At 60.1% G+C, this 27,659-nt stretch overlaps 2 protein-coding genes across 9 annotated transcripts; one reads left to right on the top strand and one right to left on the bottom strand.

Moving 5' to 3' along the window:
- The first annotated feature begins 25 nt into the window (after positions 1-25).
- Positions 26-8,059, top strand: PLEKHG3 (pleckstrin homology and RhoGEF domain containing G3). Of its 4 annotated transcripts, XM_085547935.1 has the most exons (16): positions 26-134; positions 1,574-1,801; positions 1,870-1,970; positions 2,061-2,130; positions 2,208-2,254; positions 2,367-2,517; positions 2,712-3,029; positions 3,890-3,982; positions 4,060-4,146; positions 4,256-4,289; positions 4,689-4,784; positions 4,877-4,951; positions 5,034-5,074; positions 5,157-5,339; positions 5,437-6,454; positions 6,530-8,059. In XM_085547935.1, exons 2-16 carry the CDS (start codon positions 1,583-1,585, stop codon positions 7,123-7,125), a joined length of 3,129 nt encoding a protein of 1,042 aa, XP_085404061.1. In that variant the 5' UTR covers positions 26-134; positions 1,574-1,582; the 3' UTR covers positions 7,126-8,059. The 4 variants fall into 4 exon arrangements, with proteins under 4 accessions (XP_085404061.1, XP_085404063.1, XP_015718552.2 ...); XM_085547937.1 differs by lacking the exon at positions 4,877-4,951; XM_015863066.3 differs by having other exon boundaries at positions 5,437-8,059.
- SPTB (spectrin beta, erythrocytic) lies at positions 7,620-26,823 on the bottom strand. 5 transcript variants are annotated; one of them, XR_014946234.1, is made up of 36 exons: positions 26,630-26,823; positions 24,668-24,836; positions 24,436-24,587; positions 23,726-23,899; positions 23,549-23,640; positions 23,387-23,467; positions 23,190-23,305; positions 22,915-23,027; positions 22,647-22,834; positions 22,453-22,570; positions 21,502-21,660; positions 21,125-21,427; positions 20,697-20,847; positions 19,283-20,150; positions 18,618-18,755; positions 17,789-18,548; positions 17,029-17,231; positions 16,856-16,946; positions 16,625-16,771; positions 16,286-16,549; positions 16,002-16,208; positions 15,839-15,928; positions 15,484-15,753; positions 14,480-14,610; positions 14,043-14,247; positions 12,908-13,527; positions 12,307-12,445; positions 12,153-12,237; positions 11,871-12,067; positions 11,697-11,794; positions 11,352-11,430; positions 10,480-10,740; positions 9,564-9,703; positions 9,324-9,497; positions 9,093-9,135; positions 7,620-8,279 (listed from the first exon to the last, which is right to left on the bottom strand). XR_014946234.1 is itself a non-coding variant. In XM_015863057.3 (35 exons), the coding sequence occupies exons 2-35, from the start codon at positions 24,801-24,803 to the stop codon at positions 8,124-8,126; spliced, it is 6,888 nt and encodes a 2,295-aa protein (XP_015718543.2). In that variant the 5' UTR covers positions 24,804-24,836; positions 26,630-26,823; the 3' UTR covers positions 7,620-8,123. The 5 variants fall into 5 exon arrangements, 4 of the variants coding, with proteins under 4 accessions (XP_015718543.2, XP_015718542.2, XP_015718541.2 ...); XM_015863057.3 differs by lacking the exon at positions 10,480-10,740; XM_015863056.3 differs by lacking the exon at positions 10,480-10,740 and having other exon boundaries at positions 9,324-9,466.
- Positions 26,824-27,659: the final 836 nt, after the last annotated feature.

Raw genomic sequence — 27,659 nt, 5'->3', positions numbered from 1 at the left:
GCGGGGCTAAGGGCGGAGTGGGCGGGGCTATGTGGTGAGGCCACGCCCACTTGCGCCCAGGCCACGCCCCCTCCGGGCTCGCCCGCTGCTTCCTGCGGGCACGGCCGGGACGGGGCGGCGGCGGAGTGCTGAGAGTGAGTGAGAGCGGGGGGGGGAGGGATCTATGGGGCGGCAGCCGTGGGGTGATGTGGGGCTGGGGTGTGTAGAGCTGTGGGGGGTTGGATATGGGGCTCACGGGGCCGTGTGACCGCTGGGGTCCCACAGCGGACCCACAGCTGTGGGTCTCCGTGGGGGCGGGGGGGGGGAGCCGGGGTTTGCTATGGGGCCTGTGGGGCGTGGGGTTCCCTGTGCTGTGGGTCCCTGTGGGGCTGGGGGTCGCTGGGGTCTGTGGGTCCTGGGGTTCCCAGCACTGTGGGTGCCTGTGGATCTGGGGACCGAGGGCTACAATGGGGCTAGGGTTCCGTGGGGTGGGAGCCAGGGATCCCTATGGGGCATGGGGTCTGTGGGTCCCAATGGGGCTTAGGTCTGCGGGTTCCCAGTGCCGTGGGTCCCCGTGGGGCTGGGGACTGCGTGTCCGAGCGGGACAGCAGGCCATGGACCCTGGGGGTCACGATGGGGCAGGAAGCTGTGTGTGCCCATGGCGGGGGGGGGGGGAGCGGGTTGTAGGATCCAGGAGGGGAGAGCGAGCGTTCCGGACCCCAAGCCCATGGCGTCACCCCAGCGCTGCTCCTCGGCCGCGGGGCCGCCGGAATCTTGGGAAAAAAAAGCAGGGAAATGGTGAAACTCCTGCCCTTATATGGCTCCGGCCGCCCTCCGACGGCCTTGGCTATTCGTTTCCCACGCGGGAATTCCCCGCTGCCTCAGTTTCCCCATCCGCTGGTCGCTGGAGGGGCCGGGCGTGGTGGGGGTGGGGGGCATCGGGCCGGTCTGGGGGCTGAGGTCGGGGTTAAATCCCTCGACGGAGGCTTTGGCAGCACCGGGAAGGGGAGTGGGGGGGGCACGGCATCACCCCCCCGCCCCGTGACGTCGGCCCCGCGCCGTAATCCCGGAGCTGAGCGGATTATGGTGGCCGTGGGGCGAGCGGAGCTGCGGCTCGACGGACGCCCCAAGGCCGTGCCCTCCCGGGGGGCACCGATCCGAGGGCGGCGGTGGAACGCGGCCATGCGGCACGGGAGGAGTCGGAGGGAACCGGCCGGACCGGTTCGAGTCCCGTTTTGCGTCCGTTCCGGTGCCCGGGGGGAGGACCCCGCCGACGGCACGTGGACGTGGCTGAAGGTCACCGTCCAGTGTTTGTTATCACCATCGTTCCCATTGTTCCCTCTGTTTCAACCCTCTTCCCAGCCAGCGTTCGGGTTTGGGGTGGCACTGGAGGGCAATGGACTTGGTGACATGGAGTGGTGCCATATGGTGACATGGTGAGCATTGGCCATCAGGTCAACCTTGGAGCACCCCATGCCATCAATATTGCAGCAGCCTCCCTCCTTTAGGTTTTGGGTGGCTTTGGTAGCATCCAATGGGGCATGGTGGGCACCAGCCATCAGGTCAACCCCATCACCTTGACCTTCACCCATAGAGCCTGGGGATGCCGGTGCCCACCCTCAGCACAGGTCCAGCTCCTGGCATGGAGGAGGAGGCATCAAGTGATGGCAAGGAGCCCTGGTTGGGCAACAGCAACAACAACGCATCGCCGGTGGGATGGCTGTGCCGGAGGGGAGAGGAGCCCTCCTATCTACAGCGTGTGCTGCTGGAGATCGTGGAGTCGGAGCGCACCTACGCCCGTGACCTGCGTGGCATTGTAGAGGTGAGCGAGCTGCAGGGTGGGCATGGTGATCCTAAGTCTGGTCACTTGGTGACTGAGCATCCCTATAGGGTTACCTGGGGAAGATCATCGATGCCCAAGAACCGCCGCTGCGGCCGGAGCAGGTCAGCGCGCTCTTTGGGAACATTGAAGACATCTATGAGCTCAGCAGGTGAGTGATGGCAGCATGATGACAGCCATGCCTGTTGTAAAGGGGATGCTCTGGTTACCCCTGTGGTCACCTGCTGTTCTCTGTGCCCAGCAACCTGCTGCAGAGCTTGGAGAGCTGCGCCTGCGACCCAGTGGCCGTGGCTGTCTGCTTTGTGACACGGGTAAGGGGGGGATGCAGGGGGATGTGTGGGGCTGGGGACGCAGAGCCCAGCTCTCACCACATCCCTATTGCCCGCAGAGCCAAGAGTTCGACATCTACACACAGTACTGCAACAACTACCCCAAGTGAGTGGGTGCTCGAGGTCAACGGGGTTGGGTGCCATGGGGGCTGGGTGCTATGGGGCTGGGTGCCATGGGGGCTGGGTGCCATAGGCTGAGCCCCTTCTGCACCCTGCAGCTCAGTGGCGACATTAAGCGAGTGCATGAGGAGCAAACAGCAGGCACGGTTCTTCCGTGAGTGCCAGGAGGAGATGCGGCATGTGCTCCCATTGGGTGCCTACCTGCTGAAGCCAGTGCAGAGGATCCTCAAGTACCACCTGCTGCTCCAGGTGAGCACACATGGGGTGGGCAATGGGCATAGAACAGGCATATGGTGTGGCACATCTCCATGGCACAGCATGGGCACATCTCCATGGCACAGTACATCCCCATGACACAAGATTTAATGGCCTGGGCACTTGGTATAGCTTGCATCCATGACACAACAAGGGTGTATTTCCATGTACCCACCACATCCCTGCAGGAGATCGCTAAGCACTTTGAGCACAAGTCGGGCGATGACTACGAGGTGGTGGTGGAGGCCATCGACACCATGACCTGTGTGGCCTGGTACATCAACGACATGAAGCGCAAGCACGAGCACGCCATCCGACAGCAGGAGATCCAGTCCTTGCTGCTGCAGTGGAAGGGCCCCGACCTCACCACCTATGGAGAGCTGGTGCTGGAAGGCTCCTTCCGTGCGCAGCGTGCCCGCAGTGAACGTGCTGTCTTCCTCTTTGATAAGCTGCTCCTCATCACCAAGCGCCGTGGGGACCACTATGTCTACAAGAGCCACATCCCAGTGTGTGTCTGCAGCCAGCATGGGGGGCCTGGGGGTGGGCAATGGTCCCAGGCATGAGAGCTGGGTTTGAGGGGTGGGTACTGGGGGCATAGAGGTGGGTATGAGGGTCTCAGCTGTGGGCACTGAGGTCCTGTGGCATGGAGATAGGCATTGGAGTCTTAACAGGTGGGGCAGGGGTCCCAGAGGTGGGAAATGGGGTCCAAGGGTGGGCACAGGTAGGCATGGGGGTCATGGGTATAGGAGTTCAGGGGGTGGGAATGGGGTCCCATTGGGATTATGGGGGTCTAGGATGGGCATGGGGTTCCTGGGGTGAAAGTGTGGTCCAGGAAGTGTGGAGCATCCTGGAGGTGGGCAGGGGGCCCCTGGTGGTGAGCGATGGATTGCAAGGGATGAGTGCTGGGGGCACGGGGGTGGGAACAGGAATCCCAGGGTTTGGAACTGTGGTCTGAGGGGTGGGTTATGGGGTCCTGGAGGTTGGTAATGGGGTCCCAGGTGTGGACACTGCGAGCACAGGGGTGGGCATTGGGGTTCTTGTGTTGGGAACAGAGTTCCAAGTGGTAAGCAGTGGGGGTATGGGAGCAGGTATGGGGGTCTCGGAGTGGGAAGTGGGTTCAAGTAGTGGGCATGAAGGGGCAAAGGGGTGGGCAGCAAGGTCCCAGAAGTGGACACGGAGGTCCTGGTGGTGTGTATGGGTGGCACAGAGGTGGGCAGTAGGTTCAAGGAGTAGGTGCTGAGGTCCTGAGCATGGGCAGTGGGATCTAAGGGGTGGGCACAGGAGTCCTGGGGTGGGTATGGGGGTCCCAGGGGTGGGCATTGAGGGCATGGGGGTGGGCACAATGCTGATGACACTTTCTCCTCAGTGCGCCTCTCTGATGTTGATTGAGAGCACACGGGACTCACTGTGCTTCAGCGTGGCACACTACAAGCACATTAAGCAGCAGTACGCCCTGCAGGTAGGGGACATGGGGCATATGGGGTGGGGGACGTGGGAACCCTCTCCCACCTAATGCTGCCGTTGCCCCCACCCCAGGCTAAAAGCGCGGAGGAGAAGCGGGTCTGGACACACCACATCAAGAGGCTCATCCTGGAGAACCACCACGCCATTGTCCCACAGAAGGTGAGGGCACCCCATGTCACTCCATTTCTGTCTTGGTGATGGGGACATAAACCCTCTCTCTGGTGCCACCCTCTGCCATTGACTGACCCACGGCTTTTCCCCTTACCAGGCCAAGGAGGCCATCCTGGAGATGGACCTGTTCTGTGAGTGCCCATGTCCCCTGTTGTCCCCTTGCTTCTCTCCCGTCATCTTCCTTGTCCCCATGCCCCACATTTTCCCCACTGCCTCCTTGTCCACCACTGTCCCCCCATGCTCCCCACTGGCCGCACATCCACACAGTCACCATTGTCTACCATTACCTCCACATTCCCCACCGTCTCTATATCCCTTATCATCCCCATTGACCTCTTATCTCCATCATCCCCATGTCTTCCACCATCCCCACATCCCCTGTTGTCCTCTTATCCCACTGACTCCACGTTTGCCCCTCATTGTCCCTGTGTGCCCGATGTTCCCGATCATCCCCCACTATCCCCATATCACCTGCTGTCCTCTTGCTCCCCCTGTCCCCACATCCCCTCATCACTCCGCTATCCACGCAGACCCCCCCCGCTTGCCCCGCTGCAGCCCTGAGCGCCTGCCACGGAGCCACTCCTGCCAACCCTTGGAGCCACCCCGCCATGGCCGGCGCCAGTCTGGTGAGTGTCCCCACGTCCCCATATCCCTTATGTTGACAGCAGCATGCTGATCTGTATGTCGTCCCCCCCCCAAACACCCTCCGACCCAACAGAGCCCTTCCAGTGCCGTGACCGTGCCGAGACGCTGCCGGACCGGCTGCAGGGTCATGTGGGGCGCAGGCAGTCGGGTGCGGATGGGGACTGGGGGTGGGTGGGGGATGTGGGGACGGTGCCATTGCAGCTCTGTGACACTCCTCTGTGTCCCCACAGAGCCCGCCAAGCAGATCCTGCAGCAGCTGGGAGGGATAAAGGTAAGGCTGGGTGGTGGGGGGCTACCCTCTGGCTTCTTTAACCCCGAGTAGGTGCTGAGCCCTTGCTCTCCCCCTCTCCCAGCATGCAGGCAGTGAGGGGACCCTCCTGGATGCTGGGGAGCCCCTCCAGCCCCCTAGGAGCTGGGCTGAGGGTGTCGTGGAGGAGGAAGAGGAGGAAGAAGAGGAGGATTTGCACAAGGACAGCCAGGAGGATGGAGACAGGGACAAGAATGGGGACATGGCAGAGAAGCCTGAAGAAGAACAGGTATCCTCACCCTTGGGATGGCCCACATCGCTTATGGGGCACACCACAAGTGCAGTGATCCTCACCCCTGCCCCTCCTTCAACCTTTCCTCTTGCAGGAGACGTTCAAGTGGCACCACGAGGCCACTGCCACCCCCGTGTCCCCTGTGTCCCCTCCGTGCCATGGGGAGCATGAGGGGCGGGTGACCCCCGCTCCCCCCTCTCCATCGGGATCCCTCCCACCAGCGGGGCTGCCTGACGAGGAGGAGCAGCACCTGGAGACAGGCACCGGGGAGGACCCACGGGCTCTGAGCAGCGAGGAGGAGGAAGAGGAAGAGGAGGAAGGCCATGGGGATGGCAGCATCCTGCCCCTCTCCGTGCTGGACCAGGCCAGCGTCATCGCTGAGCGCTTTGGCAGCAGCATGTCGCGCCGTGGCAGTGTGGTGCTAGACGGACGCAGCGGTAGCGCCCTCAGCCTCGATGGGGTGACCCCTCCTCAAGAAAGCATGGGGTCCTGCAGCCCCCTGCCCTCCCCGGGCTCCCCCCAGAGCTGCCGGCGCCGCTCGCTGCTCTCCACGCAGGACCGGCTGCTGCTGCGTAAGATCCGCAATTACTACGAGCACGCGGAGCACCAGGATGCCAGCTTCAGCATCCGGCGCCGTGAGAGCCTCTCCTACATCCCCAAAGGACTGGTGAGGAACTCAGTGTCCAGGATCAACAGCTGGCCTCCTCCGGAGCCGGGCAGCCCCAAAACACCCACGGAGCCGACGAGCCCCAAAGTCCTCCTGGAGCCAGGGAGCCCCAAAAGCTCCCCAGAACCGGTGAGCCCCAAAATGTCACTGGAAGCAGCGAGCCCCCAAGTGTCGCCAGTGCCGGATGGAGGAGCATCACCTCCTGTGTGCCGAGAGAACGGGCTGCCCGAGCCTCCCGCAGAGCCTGCAGAGCCCACAGAGCCTCTGCTCATCCTGGAGGAGGAGGAGGTGCCCCCCCCAGGGGTGCTGGCTCTGGGGGCTCCTCCCCGCCGTCTCACCAGCAGGGTATACCAGTTGGCACGCCAGTACAGCCTGCGCATCAAGAGTCGCCGCCGTGCCATTGCTGCACCGGGGGAGGACAGTGCCAGTCACACGCCAGCACCAGGTGGGATGCGATGGGGGACCGCAGGCATCATCCCGCTGCCTCCATCCTACTCTCACCCTGCTCCTTCCACCCCAGGTGTACCCAAGCTGCCGGTGTCACCCAGGGATGGCATCACCGTCCCAGCCCCACGCAGCCCACCCAGCCCCACTGGCACTACCGAAGCCTTCTCCTGGCCGGATGTCCGGGAGCTGCGTGCCCGCTTTGGAGCCCCACGGCCCCCACCAGTGACACGCAGCCGCTCTGCACCTGAGGGGCCAGAGCGTGGGGGGAGACCAGCAGCCAAGGAGCAGCAGGGTGGGGGCCGCAGCCGCAGTGCCGAGGCGGGCACCGGGACCCCAAATGTTCTGCGTGGCGATGAGCGCCAGCATGCTGCGGGGCTGTGGGTGACGGCGCAGGCACCCCTGGGCCCCGGGGGGCAGCAGGTGCTGGTGTTGGAGCGGTTGCCCCCCGCTGTCGCTGCTGAGCCCCCAGCCTATGTGCAGATCCGCTCGCCCACCACCCGGGAGAAGATCTGCCTGAAGGCAGTGGTGGAGCGCTGCAAGGCTTACCAGGCTTCTGAGGAGTACAGGCAGCGCTGTGCCCATGGGCAGGCTGAGACCCCTGAGCCCCCCCGGCACGGCCTCGTCAGGGACCTGCGGCAGAAATTTCAGACCCTCGACACTGCCAGCTAGGGGGGGGGAGGGCAGCCAGGAAATGGGGCACCCCATGGAGCACCGGGAGATGGGACAGTCTGTGGACCACTGGGAGATGGAGCACCCCATAGATCACTGGAAGATGGGACATCCCATGCAACACCAGGAGACTGAAGGCCCCTTGTACCACCAGGAGGTGGGACATCTCATGGACAACCCACCCCTCAGCTCACTCAGACCAAAGGGTACCCAGCTGAAGTTGCACCCCATGGACCCCATGGAGGGGCATGCAATGGAACCCAACTTGCTCAGGAGATAGAACACCCTGTGGGCCACCTGGAATTGGGACGTCCCTTGAGCACCAGGAACTGGGACACCCCACTGAACACCAGCAGCAGTAGGATTCCATGAACCTTTTTGTTCCCCAGGATAAGGAGGACTATCAGAAGAGGAATCACCCCATATAGACCACAAAGACATGAAAGAGCCTGTGCTCCCCTACCCTGCTCACATTGCACAGCCCCAGGCCCACCTTGCTTTGACATCTTTATTACAAAAGAAAACCCAAACCAAACCCAAAGTTCTCCCTGCCCGCGCGCTCCCCCCAGAGACGAGTGGTGCCCCCCACCCACAGCAAGGGGCCAAGCGTTTGGGGAGGTCGTGCTCTTCGTGCTCTTTGGTTGGTGCCCATGGGGCTGAGGGCACGCTGGTGGGGGGCTGGGGGGGGCTTATGGCTTAGAAAAGAGGGTGGGGGGCCAGGATGTGCCCACGTGGGGTGGATGCACATGCATGCATGCGGGGCCACGCGAGTGCAAACACACGCACGCAGGTGTGTTCCCCAGATGGGGGGGAGGTGGGGGACGTGAGCACACATGTGTGCGTATCTATGCGTGCGCCTCCGCCGAGGCGCGTGCATGCCCTGAAGCATGGAGATGTGTGTGTATATATATAAATATAAATATCTATAAATATATATATATATACACGTGCGCACTCGCGTACGTGCCAGGCTGCTCCCCCCCCCCCACCCCCCCATGTTATTTCTTCTTGGGGAAGAAGCTGAAGCGCTTCTCCTTGTCCCGACGAGGCTCAGGGGGCGCGTGGGGAGGGGGCAGGCTGCGAGCCTTGGCCGGCAGGTTCTGACAGGAGGTGATGGCCACGTGCAGCCCCTGCAGCCACGTCTGCATCTCCTCCTGGAGGGGCACGGGGCTGTTGGCACCTCCGTGGTCCTGATGGTCGCCCCACAGCTTGACCCGGGGGTGCCAAGACACCCAGTGTCCCCATGGGCATCACCAGCCACCACCGCGTCCCTCTTGGGCACCTCTGCTCACCCCAATGTCCCATGACCACTTTATGTCCCACTGGGCACCTCTGCTCACCCCAATGTCCCACAGCCATGCTGTGTCCCCCTGGGCACCACTGTGTCCCTCTTGGGTATTTCCAATCACCCCAATGTCCCATGGGCACCTTCTGGTCCACTAGGCATCAGTGACCACCACCAAGTCCCACTTGGGCACCTCTGCTCACCCCAATGTCCCCCTGGGCACCAGTGGCTAACCCTTATTCCTTTGGGCACCTCCAGCCACCCCAATGTCCCATGGCCTACCTGTGTCACCCACTGCCCCAGCATATTCCTCTACACACCTCTCATGACCCTCACGTCCCATGGCTGCCTTACATACTAGGTCCTGGATGTTAATAACCATCTTTTGTCCCCTTGAGCACCGTTGGCTACACCAACTACACCGTGACTGCCCTAATGTCCCCTTGGGCATCACAGGTCACCTCCACGTACCCCTTTGGCCACCCTAATGTCCTCTTAGGTGCTGCTGGTCATGCCAAGGTCCCTCTGGCCACCCTCTAGCCTCCTATGCACCACCGTGGAGATCCTTGCTTGGGCACCTCTGGCCACCTCAATGTCCCCTGGCCACCACTGCCCATTTTTTGTCCCCTTGGCCACCCCAACATTCTGTTGACCACCCCAATGTCCCCAGGGCACCCCTCACCTCATCCTTGCCATGGAAGAGCCACTCGCTGCCATTGCTGAGCCTGGGGGCAGAGCACAGCTGGTGGTGAGACATCTGCCACCCTGTGGCACGCCGCAACGATGCCATGCCATGACACAACCATGCCATATAGAGCCACAACCATGCTGTATATCACCATAACCATGCAGTGCCATGCCATAACCACGCTGTATCGTGCCATAACCACGCCATAACCTCGCTGTGCCATACCTGAGCACAAAGACGTGCTTCTTCTTCTTATAGCCAGCAGCCACCTGGCAGCGTGCGTTGCGCAGCCCCAGGGGCTCCTCACCCTGGCAGGGCACCCCCAGTGCCCGGCTCTTGGCGTCCTTGAAGAAGGCGAGCTCCTCACCCTGCAGCACGCAGTACCGTGTGCTCCACGACCTGCGGGCAGCCCCGTCACAACTGGGACACCTCCACAGCCATGGGTGGCCACTGTGCTGTGCCTACCTGTTGGATGCACGCTTGGTGGCTGCCTCCAGGTCGTGCTTGCGGCCCAGGTAGCCCTCCAGCTGAATGTGGGTAGGTTGGGCGGGCAACGTGGCCACCTCCTCCCGCGGTGCTATGGGCTCCTCCTCGGGCACTGTCAGCTGTTGCAAAGCAACAGCCACGTCACTGTCCATCCCATCCCCATTGCTATCACCTCCCAGAAAGCCACCTCCCACGGGGACCTCCCCATCGTGCCATTGGGGACACATTGAGTACCAATGTTGGGGATGGCCACCCCATGCTTGGTGATGCATTACAGCCATTGGGAGCCACCACGGCATGGGACCCCTTGAATATGATGCCAGTGCTTGGGGACAGTGGCATGTGGTGGATGGAATACTCAGAGTGAGGCTTTGGGAAGAGGCATGGTTGGATCCGGAGCATGGCAATGCCATGGTCATCGTATCTGCCACACTGTGATGGTTTCAGCCCTTTGCTGGAGATGGCAGCAGTGAGCCACATGGAATGCCTGTGTCCCACCAAAGGGACAGGAGACAGGAGGCTGTCCCCAGATGACTGTGTCCCCAAGGAGGCAGGCAGAGAAAGATGGTGTCCCCAAGCTTGCAGGAAGCGCTCTTGTCCCAAAGCAGGCAGACCCTGTTCCCAAAGAGTCCGAAGTTGTCCCCAAGCAGCAGAACTAATCTTGTCCCCCAGCAGGATCTTGGGGGATCCCTGTGCCCAGGAAAGTGATCTTGTCCCCAACGAGCCAGAAGACATCCCCAGGTGGGCAGGAGAGGCAGAAAGGGTTGGTGTCCCCAAGCAGGCAGAACAACCAGAAAGCAAGTCTTGTCCCCAAGCAGGCAGCGAGGAGCAGAGAGAGTGGCAGCAAGCATGAGGTGGCAGCAGAGAGGATGACAATGCCAGAGGGTGACAGTGCCTGTGAGGTGATGATGTCCCATAGGGTGATGTCCCCATGGGGTGATGATGCCCCTTGGGGTGACGATGTTCCATAGGGTGATGTCTTCCAGGGTGACGTCCCCATGGGGTTACAGTGTCCCATAGGTTGACATTCCCATGGAGTGACGATGCAGCATTGGGTGAGGATATCTTGCAAGGTGACATCCCCAGAGGTTGATGATGCCCCATCGGGTGACGATGCTTTGCAGGGTAGTCAATGCCTTGCAGATCAGCGATGTTCCTTGGGGTGACGATGCCCATGAGGTGATATCCCCTTGGGGTGACCATGCTCCAAGGACGCAAAGGAGGTTGCATACGCAGGCACATCCAACCACCAGCACCATCACCACGTGCCCTTGTCCCCAAGAAGCCAGCTGTCCCTTCCAAGCCAGGACAGAGCCAGCTTGAACAGCTGGGTACCATGTGGTGGTGGCCATGCAGAGTCCCTGTGACCTGTGGGTTTTTCCTGAGACAAATGCCAGCAGGGATCTACCTGGTCCAGAGTGTTTGGCTCTGTCTCTGCCCTGTGCACCCATGGGTGCCAGCCTCTGCCAACCACCCTGAGCCCCACCGTGGGCTCCCAGCCATGGGGATGCACTGTGGCAAAGGTGCTGCCCTTGTGCCTGCCCGATGATTTGGGGTCATTCAAAATTTATTCAATTCAATGCAAGCGACAGCCAAAGGGCTGGAGGCATGGGTCATGTCTGTTCCTGCTGCAGGATGGGAGGGAGAGAATAAAGGGATGGGAACCAGGGGATATCTGCAGGGACGTGTCCAGGGGCAGCAGTTGGAGCAGTGGGGCCATGGGGTCCCTGGTGCTGGGGAAGGAGAAAGCTAAAAGGCAGAACTGACCGGCTGGGGTCCATCCACAGCAGGTGGAGAGGCTTCCTGAGAGATCACCTCCTTCCTCTTCTCCTCCTCCTCCTCAGACCTGCAGCATGGAGATGGTGCTCAGCATCCCGAAGGATGGGGGTGGGAATAGGAGGACACCCCAAAATCAGTGCAGCAGTGGATTTGGGAGTCAGGGGCATGAATGTGGAACTTTTGTATTTTCTTCCAAGAATTAAAAGCCCCAGAAAGGAGCAAGGCTATGGGTCAGCTGTTTTGCTCTCATTTATTTGGCTCAGAAAAGGCATATTGCTAAAATGGGGAAGGGAAGGTGCTGCCACTTGGGGATATGGGAACGACACCCCTTACCCTGCCTCCAGCTCTGCATCCAGATCCAGATGATGCTCGGGAGCAGCATCGTGCACCACGTCTTCCTCCCGCAGCGTCCTCCCACCCATGAGCTCCAGCTGCCAGGGAAGGAGACACGGAAATCAGTAGGAACCCAGTTGCGTCCTTTCTCCACCCAAAGGGCCAGCACCTCACCGTCGTCAGCTTCCTCAGGGCAGCAATACGCTCCTCCCACGTGGCTGTGGACTTCTCAAAGGCTTCGTGCCGCTTCAATAACTTCTCCACCGCATCCACTGTCTGCCCGTAGTCGCTGCTGGCCAGGTATGGCTCCTGTGCTATCAGCCACGACTCGGCCACTGAGGCATCCCGGGAGAACTGACACACCTCCAGCACTGTGGGACAAGGGCAGCGTTCAACATCCAGTGGGGGGGACCCCAAAAACCCCACAGCCCACCCAAACGCCATCACTGCACTCACGCAGCCGCAGCCGGTCCCAGCGATGCTGCCACATCTCCATCATGGCCTTCCTCTTGTCCAGCAGCTCCATCAGCTTTGCCTTAATCTGCAAGGGGTGGCTGTCAGGAGGAGGTTCTTTCCCACTGTCTCCCCACCCCAAGGGGCTGCCACCCACCTCAGGTGACTCCCGGTGCTTGCGTTGCAGCAGCTTCTTGCCTAGTTCAATGCAGGCAGCAAAGCTCTTGTCGCGGGCATCTATCTCGGCACGGATGCCTTGGTGGTACTCCATGAGCAGCTCCACTGAGGAAACATCCCTGGGGGGAGAGGTTGGGAATTGAGTTGTTGAGGATATGGAAACATCAGGGATATGGAGGTGGCAGGGGATGGAGGTGACAGGGGCAGAGAGGCATGAAGCATGCTGGGGATACAGAACTGTCAAAGGGATGGAAGTGTTGAGGATGAAGATGTTGGGGATGATGGTATTGGGGAACAGAGACTTTGTGGGTCAAAGATTTGAGGGTACAGAGAAGAAGAGCGGAGATGCTGGAGGTACAGGAGGTTGGAGTTGGTTGGATGGAGACAGTGGGAGAAGAAGATGTTGGGGGATGGAGATGTCAGAGCACAGATGTAAGGGGAAGAGATTTGAGAGAAGAGATGAAGGATGGAGATGTTGGGAATGATGGTGTTGAGAGTTGGAGGTGTCGGGGCGATGGAGATGTTGAGGTTGTGCCACACAGGTGAGCAGGGAAGTGGGACCCTCACCCATCTGCTCCTACCTGGGTTTCTCCTGCGTCTGGATCTGCCGCACGGTGCTCTCCATCCAGGACAGCAGGTCATGGGCCATGCTGAAGAAGCGGAACTTGTCGGCTGTGTCCACCAGCTGTGCCCTGCGCCCGCTGCATGCTTCCAGCAGTGCCTGCAGCGCCCGTGTCACCTCCTGCTCCTGCTGCTGGATGCTGACTGCCTTCTCCCCGGCATAGGCAGTTTGCAGGCGAGCTGCAACCTCTCGATACTGCTGCACCTGCCCCTCCAGCATCTGGAGGCCACGCTCGAAGGCGCTGTGCATGCGGTGGAAAGTCTCCACTGAACCTGAGTCTTCGCCCAGGTCCTGGGGCAGCTCCTGGTGACGGGCAGCAATGAGGGCCAGCAGCTCAGAGCCATCATAGAAGTACTTGTGCAGGTCATAGGAGGCGGCCAGCAATTGCATGCGTGTGTCAATCAGCTCCAGGAGGTCTGCCCAGCTCTCGTTCAGTCCATCCTTCCACTCAGCCATGGTGGCAGCCTCGGCATGGCCCGCATCGATGAGGTCCTCAATGGTCAGGTTGACCTGGTCCACACGTTCCTGCCCTATGCTGCCTGTTTCCCGTGCAAACTCCCGAAACTTATCCCTCAGCATCTGAGTGAGGTGGGGAAGAAAAGATGGGCTCACCACCCAGAAATGACCCACTGTCATCATCTCCATCACCATCATCACCATTACTACTGCCTCCAATATGATCATCACCATCATCTCCATCACTACCCCCATCACCACTAACATCTCCACCACCATCTCCATCTCCAAATCCAACACTGCGTTCAACTCCGTCTCCTTTGCTGTCTTCATGTCCACTACCACCACCACTTTCATCACCATCTCCACCCCCACCACCACTATCGCTATCTCTACCTCCAACACAACCATAACCATTTTCATCTCCATCGCCATCTTCACCACCATCTCCAAATCCAACACTGCGTTCAACTCCATCTCCTTTGTTATCTCCATCTCCACTATCACCACTTTCATCACCATCTCCTCCACCATCTCCATCCCCACCACCACTATCTCTATCTCTACCTCCACCACAATCACAACCATTTTCATCTCCATCACCACCTCCACCACCACCCACATGCCAGTGCACTCACCGTGACATGATCCAGGTCCTGCCCCAGCTCCTGGGAGGAGGCTGCCACATCACGCTCAGCAATCCACTGCTCCAGGTCCTCCACCTCGCGCTTCAGCTGGAAGAGGTGGCACATGTTCTCCAAGCGCCGCCGGCGCTCCTCTGCCGCCTCCTTCAGCCCCGCGTAATACTTGTCCACCTGGCCCTGCAGCCGGATGATCTGCTCCCTGCATGGCCCCAGGCACACAGACATCTCAGATTGCACCCAAACCTGTCGGTCTCACCACCTCTCAGGGCTTTTTATCAGGAGGATCCCCCCCATTAGATGGGCTCCCCGCGTCCCTCCACCACCACCACCACCACCACTCAGGGCAGTGGCTGTCACTGAAGTGCCATATCACCCAGGCACTGCAGACATAGGGCTGTCCCCAGGATGGGGATGTGCATGGTTACACCTACCCCTCAGGGTGGCCAGCAGAGAGCAGCTGCTGAGCCCTCCCTGCCAGCTCCTTGATGGTTTGCCCATAATCCTCGATGGAGCGCTGCTGCCTCACGTGTCTCTTCAGCATCACCAAACCACTTTCTTCGTCCTGCATCAGAAAGGGCACCACAAAAAGTCAATATATGGCATGGCCAAGAGATGGCGACCAGGGTTCAACCCTACTGCCCACCCTGTGGGGTTGTCCCACCTCCCTCCAGTGCAGCAGGGAGCAATGGTTGGCTCAGCATGGCATGGTGTGGTATGCAATGGATGGCACAGAATGGTGTATAATAGCACAGAATGAGATATAATGGCACGCAATGACACATAACAGCATGCGATGGGGTAGTGTGTGTTGGGATGGGATGGCATAACATGACACATGTTAGTGTGTAAAGGCACACCACAGCATTGGGTTGGATAGTACGTGGTACTATATGTGGTATAGGATGCCATGGCATGGCAGGAGATGGCGTATAATGGCATTGGATGCCACAACATGGCAAAGCATGGCATGGCATGAGATGAATTTTTATGGCACAAGATGACCTGTAATAACATGGTGATGGTGTGGCATGGGATGATGTGTAATGGCATGACACAGCGTGCCAATAATGGCAGTGCATGGGACAGCATGGATAGCGTGCAGTAGCAGAGCACAATATTCCATAAGACTGAAAATAGTGGCACAGTATGGCATGGCATGACACTAAAGTCTTCTCATGGTATGGGATAGTGTGTAATGGCATGGTGTGGGATGGTATGGCAAGCTGTGGATGGTACGGTACAGCATGGGATGGCATGTACTGACATGGGATGGACAGATGGCACGCAATGACACACGCCACTAGGTGGCATATCCTGGCACAGTGTGGGATTATATGGTGTGGGATGGGGTATAACAACATAGGATGGTACATAGGACGTGCCATGGGATGGAGTCCCCAGAAGACAATGGCAAACAACACAGAGCCACCCTCACCTTCGGCTTCTCCTCATCTCCCATGAAGAGCTCCTGCTCACTGACCCACGCCTCAGCCTCACCAGCATCCAGGTAGTACTGTTGTGCCTCACTGGCCTCCTGCAGCCTCTTCTGCCGTGCAGCCACTTCTTCCCTCAGTGCCTCCCACTGCACCCGCAGCACCTGTGCTCTCTCTGCCAGCTCCGGGCAGGGTCCCTCAGCAGCTGCCTCCCCACGTTCCAGCACCTCAGCCAGGCGGGGGGCATGGCCCTGCAGCTCCTTCTGTAGGGTCTGCAGCGGGGTCAGGAGCTTAGGGGCTGTCCGTGTTACCATGCACCCCCAGGTAGGGCAGTGGGTGCCACGGCGGCATACTCACCTCATTCCTCTTGGCCAGACGTTGCACACTCTGGAGGTCGGTGCCGTGCTCAGTTGACCTGGCCCATGGCATCCTCTCCTGCACCCATAACTGAGGACAAGAGCACTTGCTCAGCACTCTGCGTCCCCAGCCCTGCAGCCCCCGCTGCCACCATGGTGCTCACCATCTCATCCTCCAGGTCCCTCCCCAGCTGGTACATTGCCTTGGAAGTTTCCAGCTCCTTCCTCTTCTTCCCCAGTGGTTCCATCAGGTCAAGGAATCGCTGCTGGAGCTTCTCCTCCTGCCCATCGGGCTCTGGTGCCACCCCAGCAAGTGGTGCTTTCAGCTCCGTCAGTTCCTCCTGTCGTGCTGCCACCTGCTCCTCCAGCCGCTGGGAGGGGAACACCATCAGATCCCATGTCTGAGGTCATTCCTCAGGCCAGAACATCCCATCCCCATGCCACGCACCGTCAGCTTCTTGAGCAGCAGGTTGGCCCCGGTGAGGTCCTTGGCACGCTCCGTGGTGCGCAGCTCGCTCTCTGCCTGCCCCAGCCAGCGCTCCAGGTCACTGTAGCTCTGGGCGTACAGCTCAGTGCGGTTGGCCTCAAAGAGCTGCTGGCCCTTCTCTTTGGCAGCGCCGTGCAGCCCATCCCACAGTGCCTGCAGCTCGTCCAGCCTCCGGCCCACCACTGCACCGTACTGCGGTTTGCAGCTCACCAGCTCCATGCCCTCCTATTAGTGGGTGAGCTCAGTGAGCACTACATCCCCAAGCCATGCACATGGACACCCCGCCTCACCGAGACTCACCGCTTTGATCTTCTCCAGCCATGCCTCGTTGGCTGCCAGCTCTGCCATAAAGGCTTGGTGCTTCTGCCACTTGCCATGCAGACCACGTGCACCTCCATAGGATGCATCCTGCACTGTCAGCATCTTCTCATCCACCCAAGCAGCGAGCTGCAGGCAGGGTGAGTGTGTCAGAGTGTGTCATGGCTCGGCCACTGGCACCCTGCCGTGCCACCAGCCGTGCTGCTCACCCACCTCCTGGCAGCTCTGCAGGAAGCTCTGCAGCTTGTGGTTGTCCTGCAGCAAGCCTGCTGCCTCCTGCGCCTTGGCCACATTCACCTGGTGCCTGGCATGGGAATAGAATACAAACACAGACATCACCCCACTGCCACACCAGGGCACTGTCCATCGGTCCCTTACCCACTCACCGCTCCTGCAGGGCCTGGATCTTCTCGCTGATCTTCTCAGAGAAGATGTTGCCCTCTGCCACGAGCTTGGAGCCAGCAGTCACCACACTGGGGACTTTCTCAGCGCTGCTCTCCATGGAGGCACGGAAATCCTCAAAGCGGCGCAGGGCAGCTGTGGAACCCTCCAGCGTGGGGGGGAGCTCCAGGTGGGCCAGTGTGTACTCCTAGAGGGTACAGGGGGCTCAGCATCCTATCAGGGTGCCATCAGCCCTCCCCTGTCATAGGGAGGGACACTGTGCCCATTGGGGCTCTCCACTGCATGGACCCAACCTCAAGAGCATGGACCCAATCTCAAGAGCATGGCACAATCACACCCTGGATGCTTTCTGACACATGAACCCAACCCCAAAGGCATGGCACAACCATGCTCTGCGTGCTCTCTGCTCTATGGACTCAACCCTAAGAGCATGAGCCCAAACACAAGAGTAAGACACAACTGTGTCCTTGGTGCTCTCCACCACATGGATCCAAACCCAAAAGCATGGACCCAAACCCAAGTGCATGGCACAGCCATGCTCTGGGTGCTCTCTGCTGTGTGGATCCAACCTCAAGAGCATGGCACGATCAGTGCTCTCCATCACATGGACCTAATCCCAAGTGCATGGCACCACCATGCTCTGGGTGCTCTCTGTTGCGTGGATCCAACCTCAAGCAGACAAACCTAACTGCACAGCTGTGCCCTGGGTGCTCTCTACCACACATCCCCATATCCCTCACCCACCTGGTTGGCGAGGAGGATCTCAGCCTGTCTGGCATCGCGCAGGAACTCCTGGAAGCCCAAGCACTGGACAAGGAAGCGCTGCCGGGCATCCCACATCTTGTGCAGGGCACCCCATCCTGCCTCCACACCCCGTAGTCGCTCCCTTAGCTGCTCATACTCAGGGTCCTCCTGGTTGCTTGTCACCTTCTCTCCTGCCTCCAGCAGCACCGTGAAGGCAGCTGTGTGCCCCTCGGCATCCTCACGGGCAGCCTCATGCTTCCGCAGCAGCTCTTCTGCCTCACCCACTGAAACTGGCACCTCTTCAGTGGCTGCCACGGCTTTCTGTGCCCTAAAGAGCCACGCTTGGAAGTCATCCATGTCCTGCAGGAAGCTCTGCAGCTGCCCCACTTCTCCCAGCGCAGCCGCTCGGTCCTGCAGGGCACCCTGCAGCCCATCCATGGCATCCTGTGCCCCCGCCAGACGCCCTGCCGTGTCCTCGGCCAGCTCAGGGTGCTCCTGGGCCAGGAGGGCGGCTTGAGGACGCAGGGCAGCCAGGCGGCTCTCGGCCTCTGCCAGCTCACGTTCTATGCCATACAGCTTGCGCTGGGTGGCCAGGACACCAGCCAGGTCACGGCCGAGCTCCCTCGTGGACTCCACCACCCGTGTCTTGCTGAGCAGCCAAGCACGCGTCTCCTCGCACTCCAGTTGGAAGCTGAGCAGGTTGAGCGCCGAGCCCACCGCCGCACGCCGCTGGGACACCAGCTCCCGAAAACGGGCCCACCTGCATGTCCAAGGGGGTTAAGGTGTGGGGCAGGACGGGGTGAGGTGCCCTTGCTGCTCCAGGACCTACCTCTCATTGAGCTGCTGCTGGCACTGCCGGACCTGTGGGCTGCGTGGGTGGCCGCTCTCCAGCAGACCGTCAGCTGAGCGGTTGACAGCATCGACTTGAGAAGCCACGCCAGACATCTTCTGCTCCAGCTCATCCAGCCTGCGGGAAGTCAGGCTGAGAATGGGCTGCATCTTGTGATACTGTGCTGAGAACTAGCCAGAGCTCATTGCATGAGGCTGAGAACTGGCTGGAGACTGGGACACTGTGCTGAGGACTGCTCAAAGCTTGTGATGTCAAGCTATGAACTGACCAAATCCCATGGCACTAGGCTGAGAACTGGCCAGACCTCGCAACATCAAGCTGAGAATTGGATAGCACTCACAACACCAGGCTGAGAACTGGCCGCATATTGTAACACTGGGCTAAGAGTTAGTTAGAATGCATGGCACCAAGCTGAGAACTGGCTAGGTGTTGTGGCACTGGGATGAGAACTTGTCAATCTATTGACATTGGGCTAAGAACTGGGCAGCACTTATGGCAGTAGGCTGAGAACCATCCAGATCTCATAGAACTGGGCTGAGAACTGGCCACATCTCATGACATTGGGCTAAGGATTACTCAGAGCTCATGGCACCAGGCTGAGAACTGGCCAGAGCTCATGACAGCAGGTGGCAGCACATCCCTACCTGTGCTTCACCACATCCAGGTCCTCCAGCGTGCTGGGCACCTCCAGCTTCTCCAGCCACCTCTCCTTGGCGCCCATCCATAGCTGGCAGGCTTCACTCTCTCCAAAAACAGTGTAGAGGTTGAGGGCATCCCGTAGCCGCCGGCCTCGCGTCTCGGCCAGCGTGCTCACCTCGTGGTGCAGCTCCTGCAGCGCTGCCAGCCGGTTGTGCGCCTCGGGGCCAGCCCGGAGCTCAGGTGGGAAGCCCTCTGCTTGCTGACCCAAGCGCTCCAGGAGCCGCTGGGCACCCTCCAGCTCCTCCAGAAGCTCCTGGTGCTCCCGCAGCAGCGCTTGCGTGTGGACTTCATCGTGTCCCAGCTCCTCACTGGCTGCTCGCTGCCGAGCCTCCGCCAGAACCTCTGCCAGCTCTTCAGCCTCTGCCTGGAACTGGAAGAAGCCCTCGGCCTCCCGCAGCCCACGGCGGCGGAAAGCCACTAGCTCCTGCAGCTGGTCCCACAGTACCCGCACTGCAGCTGCCCGGTCCCGCAGCCTCCCAGCCTCGCGCCCCGCTGCTGCAAGCTGCTCAGCCATCACCAGTGCTTGCTTCAGCCGGGCTCCCCGTGCCTCCAGTTCAGCCTCCAGTGCAGTGTGACGGCGTCGCAGCAATAGCACACCTGCCAGGTCTTTGCCGTAGTCTAGCGCCGAGTAGATCTGCTCCTGTTCCTTGATCCAGCTCTCTGCTTCATCCAGCTCTTGCAGACACTGCCATACAGCCCGGGACTGCTCCAGCAGGGCTTTACGCCTCGCCACCAGCGCCTGCAGCTCCCGCCGGCACATCTCCAGGTGGTTCACACGGTCTCGGATCACTCTGGGGTCACAGGGGCGGTAGCCTGGCCAGAAAGCAGCAGGAACATGCATTAGTGGGGCTCATAGGATGGGCTGCAGCTTCCTGGTTCACTCAACCCTGAAGGCTCTTGTGCATGTACCTCTGGAGCAACTCTGCCTTTGGAGGACGCAACTATTGGAACACTAAAACCTTGAAGAACCTCAAACACTGGAGTACCCACCCTTGGAGAACTCAACCCTTTGACTACTCAACCCTTGGAGTGCTCAATCAGCAGAGGCACTTGGAGCACCCAACCCTGGAGCAGCCCTACCTTTGGGGGACCCAAACTCTTGAGTATCCTCTCTTAGAGCTCCCAAACCTTTAAATGCCAAAGTATTGGAGCATTCAACCATTGGAGATCCTTGGAGTGCCTGATCATTGGAGCACCCACTCTTGGAAAATCCAACACTGGTGCAGCCAACCCTTGCAGTGCTCAACCACTGGAGACCCTTGGAGCACCCAACCACAGAGTGGCCAACCCTTGGAACCCCCAAACCTATGGAGCATCCAACCCCCCTGGAGCACCCCCAACCCCTTGAAGAACACCTACCCTCAGCGTCAGCAAATCGCAGGGCAGCAGTGCTGACAGCCCGCACCTTCTCTGCCTGTAGGGCCATGTCACCTTCCAGCAGCCGGTGGGTCTCCAGGAGCTCCTCCACCTCAAGGAGGTGCTTCCCAGACTCAGACGAGGCCAGTTGCACCTGTGAGAGACCTGGAGGTCACCTGCATGCTATGAGCAGGTGATGAGCACTCCAGCACCAGCATTATCTGTGCGACGCATGCACCCAAGGATGGATGTATCTCCTGCACCCATCACTTCCTGGTATAACATGGTGCTGGTTGCCGCATGCTCCAAGCACCACATCTTTACCCAGCACCCAAATACCCCATAACCACCTGTGACTCTCCAAGAAGCCCCATTGATCCCCTGTGTGTTGGAGCCAAGGCACCGTACCCATGCATCTACCTGCAGCTCACCTTGACCTCATCCATCCAGTTGATGCTGTGCAGCATCTCCTGGAAGAGGTGCTGCAGGGTGAGGTTCATCTCAAGGCGCTGGCGCCGGTTGCGCAGCAGCTCCTGGAGCTGCTCCCAGAGCCTCAGGATGTTGTCCTTACGCCCCCTGATGCGTTTGATATCATGGTAGCCCTCCCTCTCCAGCTCCTTTGCCACTGCATCAATGGCCTGCACCCGTTCCTTGTAGGCAGCTGTGTCTGTCTCTATGGCCTCATGTTTCTTCTTGGCCGCCTCCACTGCTGTCAGGTCATGGCCAAAGTTATCCTGCGGGGAGCAAAGCCAGCAGTGAGGCAATGTCAGGGTGTCCCTGTCCCCATAGCAGTGCTTGCTGGCCCCACCTGTGCCACCAGGCGTTGGTTCTCACTCAGCCAGGCCTCTCTCATGGCTGCTTTGCGGTCAAAGCGCCGTGCCAGCTGCTCCAGCTTCTCCTGCCGGATGAGCTCATTGCGCAGTGCCAGCTCCCGCTCATGCTCTGCTTTCTCCAGGCGCTCCCATGCCTGGGAAAAGGCAGAGTTGGGTGGTGGGACACACATTCTGTATCCCACCGGCCATGCCTTGCTCTGCTGGTGAGCCCCAATGTGCCACAGGGGTGGGGGGACTTTGATGCAGAAACTCAATCTGCCCCCAATCTGCCCCTAGACAGACCCCCAGTGCACCAAGATGAACTTAGTCCAACCCAAGATGAACCCAATCCACTTTAGGATGAATCCCAAATGCCCCAAGACCTTAACTGCCCCAAGGTAGACCCAACCCATGATCAACTCAACCTGCTCCAGGAGGAAACCCAAGTTCTTAATTGCTCCAAGATGAACCTAACCTGCCCCAAGATGGGCCCAGACTGTTTCGAGATGAAACCCAGATTCCTCAGTACCTGAACAACTCCAATATGGAACCAACCTGCCCCAAGATGGACCCAAAATGCCTCAGGACCTGAACTGCTCCAGGATGGACCCAACTTGAACCAGGTGCACAAACAAACATCCAGGATGGACACAACCTACACTAAGATAGACTTCACCTGGTCCAAGAGCCTAAATGCCACTGGATGGACTGAAAATGCCCCAGGATGGACCTGATATGCCCCAAGACCAAGCCAAAATGCCCTAAAACCTGAACTGCTCCAGGACAGACTCAATCACCCCAAGCTCTGAAATGCCCTCAGATGGACCCAAACCACCCCAAGTTCACAAATGCCAAGGTGGACACAACCTGACCCAAAGGCCTAAATTAACCCAACAGCAGACCCAAAATACCCCCTAGTGGACCCAATACGCCGTGTGTCTCCATACCCGGTTGATGTCACAGACCAGACGCCCCTCTTGCGGTGTGTAGACGCGCTGGTTGTTGGCTCGCATCCGAGACTGGATGGTGAAGAGCAGCACCTCCAGGTTGCCCTTCTCCTGAAACCTGACCCAGCGAGAGCTCAGCCTGTGGCATCCATGGGTGCTCACCATGGGTGGGAGGTCTGGGGTGAAATGCTTACTTGGGGGGCTTCTCCACCGTGCGGTAAGTGCTGAAAGCCTGCAGCTGGTGCTGCACACCGGCCAGCGAGTTGGCGAAGCTGCGGCTGTTGAGGGAGATGATGGTCTGCTCGATCCAGGTGAGCAGGTTGGAGGCCAGGCCCCCGTAGCCCTCGATCATCCGCTTGGTCTCCTTGGCGTGCTCAATGACCTATGGCACAGCCAGTGTTGAGCATGGGGAATCCTGGCACTCACCAGTGCCATGCCATCCCAACTCATCACCATTCTGACCTTGCCCAGCCGCCTGCCCTTCACCTCCAGTTTCTTCATCTCGGAGAAGTAGTGGTAGAAGGCCACCACGTAGGTGATGATGGACTTCTCATCAGGGTTCTCCGTGAACACATCTGTGCAGCGGCAGAGAGGTGTTAGCCCCAACCAGCACAATGGGGTGCCACCATCCCAGGGTATTGATGGGTTCCCAGCATTCAAATCCCACCCAGAGCTACCTCTGGGGTTTTTCCACCTCCGTCCCTTCATGGGTGGAAATATGAGGCAGGGGGACTCACCTTCAGGGTCGAGGAGTGGGGTGATGCCCAGGTGCCGCTCAGCCACGCTGAAGGCATGCTCCAGGTTGTGCCGGGCGTTGGACTTGGTCAGAGTTTTGAAGTCAAACAGCTCAGGCCTGGGGACAGAAAGCACAGAGACATGTTGGCACAGCTGACACCGCTGACACCGTACCTATGCCAGTGGCTGTGCGACGTACCTGTGCTTGTGGATGAGGGCGTTGAAGGCCAGTCCATCCTTCCAGCTGGAGGTGAAGTTGGTGACATTCACGTGGGGGTAGCTACGGTGAGGACAACAGGGTGTCACCATCAGCCTCTGTGCGCCCCTGGGCCCCAAGGCCACTCACCCCACCAACACCTACCCTGCTGTCTTCATTTGGCACCAGAGCAGCAGCGCGTCCCTGGGTGAGCGTGTCTCTGGACCCTCCTTCATCTCCTTGATGACATCTTGTACCTGCAGGACAGATTGACAACCCACGATGGTGGAGAATGGCTCCTTCTGGGGCACCAAGTCTGTGGGTGCCACCTGCCCTTGGTACCTGGAAGCGGAGGATGATGGTCCAGATGAGGCCAAGGATGAGGCGGTGGTTGCCATCCACGATGTCATGGGAGCCCATGTTCTCCAGGTGCACCTGCTTCTCCTTCAGGAACTGCAGCGCCTTATCCACGTTCTCCAGGCAGTGGATGCGCATCCGGCCCTTGGTGGGCTTGGGCTGGAGCACGATAGTACTCAGTGTCCTGCCCTCACTGCCTGGCATCCCCTGCCCTGCCCAGGGACACCCCACCGCTGTCCCCAACAGTAGCATGGAAGAGCATGGCATGGCATAGGATGGCATAATATATGATGAGATGGCACGGAAGGGCACGCAATAGCACAGGGTATGGGACAGCATGGCATGGCATTGATTGGCATGGAATAGAATGGAACATCATAGAGTGAGATGGCACCAGATGACACAGGATGGAATGGGACAGCATGAGACAGCATAGCACAGCATGGCAAGGGATGGTATGGGATGGCACGGGATGTTATACAGTGGAATGGCAGGAGATATCACAGGAGGAAGTAGATCAGTGTGGTATGGCATGGCATGGGATGTCATGGCATGTGATGGCATGAGATGGAACAGCATGGGTTGAGATGGCATGGTGCAGGTATGCAGTGGCACAGCATGGCATATCACAGCACAGCATGGCATGAGATGGCACAGGATGGACCCCAGGGTTTCTATCTGGAGGGCACTCATACCAGCATCTCTTTGGACAGCACCTCCAGCAGCTTGATGAGCATCCTGCCGTCCCGGAGGTCCAGGTAGAGGTCAGAGATGCGGCAGGTGACACAAGCCAAGTGCAGGTTCACCCACTTGGTGAAGGTCTTCTTCTGCACCGCCTCCCTCTCATCTGCAACAGCAGCAACCACACTGATACCACCTCCAACCCATAGCGTCGGGGACCCCAGTGACCCAAACCCAGCCCCACACCTGCCAGCGCTTTGATGCGGGAGCGCTCGAAGAGTCGCGCTGAGCTGTTGTCATTGTCCAACTCATCGTCAGAGGCATCCCAATGGCTGTAGGACTGCTGCAGCTCCAGGTGGTCGTAGTCATTCTCAGAGGTCATGGTCCCGGTGTCCCGCAGCTGTGTGGCCGGCGGCTACAGGCAAAGGACCCTCGTTGGGCAATGTGGGCATGACCACCCCGCTGTGCTGTAGGATTTGCAGCTAAGACCTGCTGCTTAATCGGCTGAGCGGGATTTAGTGTCACTCCCAGGTGTTTGGGCACTCCCCACGGCTGTCACCCCATGTTGGGTCCCACAGCATCCATGGGTGGCACCCAAAGGGACTGGCACTGACCCATGCCTGCGCTGGAGGAGCTTTAGGCAGACAGCAGGCAACAGCTGCTGGGCTGGGGGGGATGGGGAGGGGACGGCCGCCCTCGGGGACATTTGAGCTGCAGATAGGACCGGCTGGTATCTAAAAATGCTGCCAGCAGCTGCCGGCTGCCCTGGGGCCCCTGGAGGGTGTGGGGAGCCGGACTTGGGGGCTGCCACCTCCAGCAAGCAAAGTCCTCATACCTTCTTTGCACAATGGGCTTTGCCCAGTTGGAACCCAGCACCTGTGGGGATGCATGGGACAATGAGGTGTCCCCCATGTAGAGACCCCAGCGGCTGTAAGGGTTTAAGGGGGAAAACTCCTGTGCATAGAAGGGGGTTTATCGGGACCAACCGGACTGGGTTGGGTCTGCGCTGTGCCCTATCTTAGTGGTACACGTGTGAGTGGGGCTGGGAGGGGTGAACACGCATAGCAGAGCACACAGCATCCCAGACCCCAACAACACACCAGCCACAGGGAATCCCAAATGTGGGAACCCTCTTACACGTGCTGCTGAGCCGTGCCATGTCCCTGCGCCTGCAAAGTCAGCGGGCAGCCAGCACCCTCCTGCTCCTCCCCAGATGCTGGCAGGGCCCCCAGCGTGCCGCCAGCGCACGTTGGCAACACAGGGAGCGTCGACCCTTCAAATCTGCCTCTGCCGCCGCCAGGAAAACACGGAGCCCTGTGGGATCGCGGCGTGGGGCGTCCCAAATGCCCCCTGCCGCCTTCCCCGTCTGCCGCTCGGTGCGGTGAATCAGCACTTCCCGGCCCGGGGCTGGCATTGAGCTGCCAGCACAGTGCCCATATTGCACCCGCTGATCCCGCTGCTCGGTGCCCCGAGCCCCCGCCCCACTCTGTGTGTATCTCTGGGTATGGGAGAAGAGCAGCGTGTGGGATCCCCATGCACCCCAAAAGAGCGAGCCCATGGGGTGCCAACGCTCAGCGGTACCCCAGCTCTCCATGCCCAAAGTGGGCTCGGAGCGCTGCTGCGGGCGGAGGGACGGCACTGTGCCCATCGGTGGCACGGCACAGAATGGCACAGAACGGCACGGAACGGCACGGAACGGCACAGCTCCCCGGGGCCCCACGCTGTCTGTCCCCGTCCCGCTGTCCCCGCAGCCGCCCGCCGGTGGCACACACACGTGCTGCCACGCTGCGTGCATTGCCAGCTATAAATAGGCCTGGGCTCAGCCTCTAGAGCAGGGGGCACCCGCGACCCCAAAAGAGCCATACGGGGCCCCAAAACTCCGCAGCAGCATCCCACAGCGGGGCCGTGCATTGAGGCACCGAACCCAGCGCAGCGGTGCTGAGCATGGAGAAAAACACCGCACTTGGAGCTAAACCGAACCCAAAGGATCGGGACACCTCGATGGGGGGCACCCCAAATAGCAGCACAGCGCGCTGGAACACCCTACACTGAGACGCCCCACATCGGGACGCCCCATGGCTGCATCCTCCCCCCAAGGGCACCGGGCTCCCCCTCCCCGTTGGGTGTATCCCCAGGGCTCTTGAGGACGTCCATCCCCACCGCCCCCTCTGTCGTACCCCCGCCCCCCCCCCCCGGTTCCGCACTCACCTGCGCGGGGCGGCGGCGGTTGCGGGAGGGCGAAGGGCGGCGGGTGCGGGAGCGGAGCGGGGCGGGGGGAGCGGAGCCGCCGGGCGCCGCTCTATAAATACCATTATCGGAGCGCGCAGGGACATTCCTGCCCGGGGCCCAGCGTTGCCCGCCCCGATAGCCCCGCTCCCCCCCGGGCCGGGCGGAGGCGGGCAGGGACGCGGTGCCGCCCCGCAATGCAGCACAGCGGCCCCCCCCGGCCAGCGCCGCCGGTACCGGGAGCGCCGGGAGGGAGGAGCGGGGCGGGGAGGGAGGGGATGAAGGGGATGAAGGGGATGAAGGGGGGGGGGGTGAGGAGCGTTCCCTATTAGTGATGGGTGACCCCAGCCCCCCCCAGTTAGGGCTGGGTGAGCCCCCAATAGCTTTATGTGTCTCCCAGTTAATGCAGGCTGCCCCCAATTAGCCCTATTTCCCCCCCCCCCCAATGTCTGGGGGGTCCCAGCTAATCCTATGACCCCCCACTCAGCGCTGGGTGCCCCCCTATAGCACTGGCTGCCCCCTCACTTGGCACTGGGTGCTCCTACGTAGTGCTGGGTGCCCCTAATTTCTCTTAGGTGACCCCCCCAATTAGTGCTGCCCCCCATTAACCTTGGTGCCCCACATGGTGCTGGGTGACCCCACTTCATCCTGGGTGACCCCAATGAACCACGGCTGGACTCCCCACTCAGCACTGGGTGACCCACATTGAATTAGATCCCCCCAAGCGAGCGCTGGGTGCCCCCATTTAGAGCTGGCTGCCCCTAATTAACCCTAGGGGCCCATAATTAGCCCTAGAAACCCACTCTATAAATCCAGATGCCTCCTCAACGGCCTTGAGTGCTCCATAAATGATTCCTGGGTGCCCCCAGTTGGGCGCTGGGGAGTCCTAGGAGCCCCATAGTGCCGGCTGCCCCTATTGGCACCCCATAGCTCCTAATGCCCCCATTGCCCCCCACTATTGCTGCCCCTACTCAGCCCTGCCCTCTCGAGGGGGCGTGGCCATAATTGACCA

Source organism: Coturnix japonica, chromosome 5 (assembly GCF_054131305.1).
Source record: "Coturnix japonica strain WE chromosome 5, WE-NBRP24, whole genome shotgun sequence".
Classification (NCBI taxonomy): Eukaryota; Metazoa; Chordata; class Aves; order Galliformes; family Phasianidae; genus Coturnix; species Coturnix japonica.
The sequence above is the reverse complement of the archived record's forward strand: the minus strand, read 5'-3'. Positions and strand labels throughout refer to the sequence as shown.

What these genes read in the sequence shown, in the direction of transcription:
- SPTB (XM_015863055.3), bottom strand. Translation starts at nt 24,803, where the DNA reads ATGACCTCTGAGAATGACTACGACCACCTGGAGCTGCAGCAGTCCTAC. An exon ending in CAGCAGCAGCTCAATGAGAG is followed by an intron (nt 18,549 to 18,617) that starts GTAGGTCCTGGA and finishes TTGGACATGCAG; the next exon opens with GTGGGCCCGTTTTCGGGAGC. An exon ending in AGGACCTGGATCATGTCACG is followed by an intron (nt 13,528 to 14,042) that starts GTGAGTGCACTG and finishes CACCTCACTCAG; the next exon opens with ATGCTGAGGGATAAGTTTCG.
- PLEKHG3 (XM_015863066.3), top strand. Translation starts at nt 1,583, where the DNA reads ATGCCGGTGCCCACCCTCAGCACAGGTCCAGCTCCTGGCATGGAGGAG. An exon ending in TCTACAAGAGCCACATCCCA is followed by an intron (nt 3,030 to 3,889) that starts GTGTGTGTCTGC and finishes CTTTCTCCTCAG; the next exon opens with TGCGCCTCTCTGATGTTGAT. An exon ending in AGAAGCCTGAAGAAGAACAG is followed by an intron (nt 5,340 to 5,436) that starts GTATCCTCACCC and finishes TTCCTCTTGCAG; the next exon opens with GAGACGTTCAAGTGGCACCA.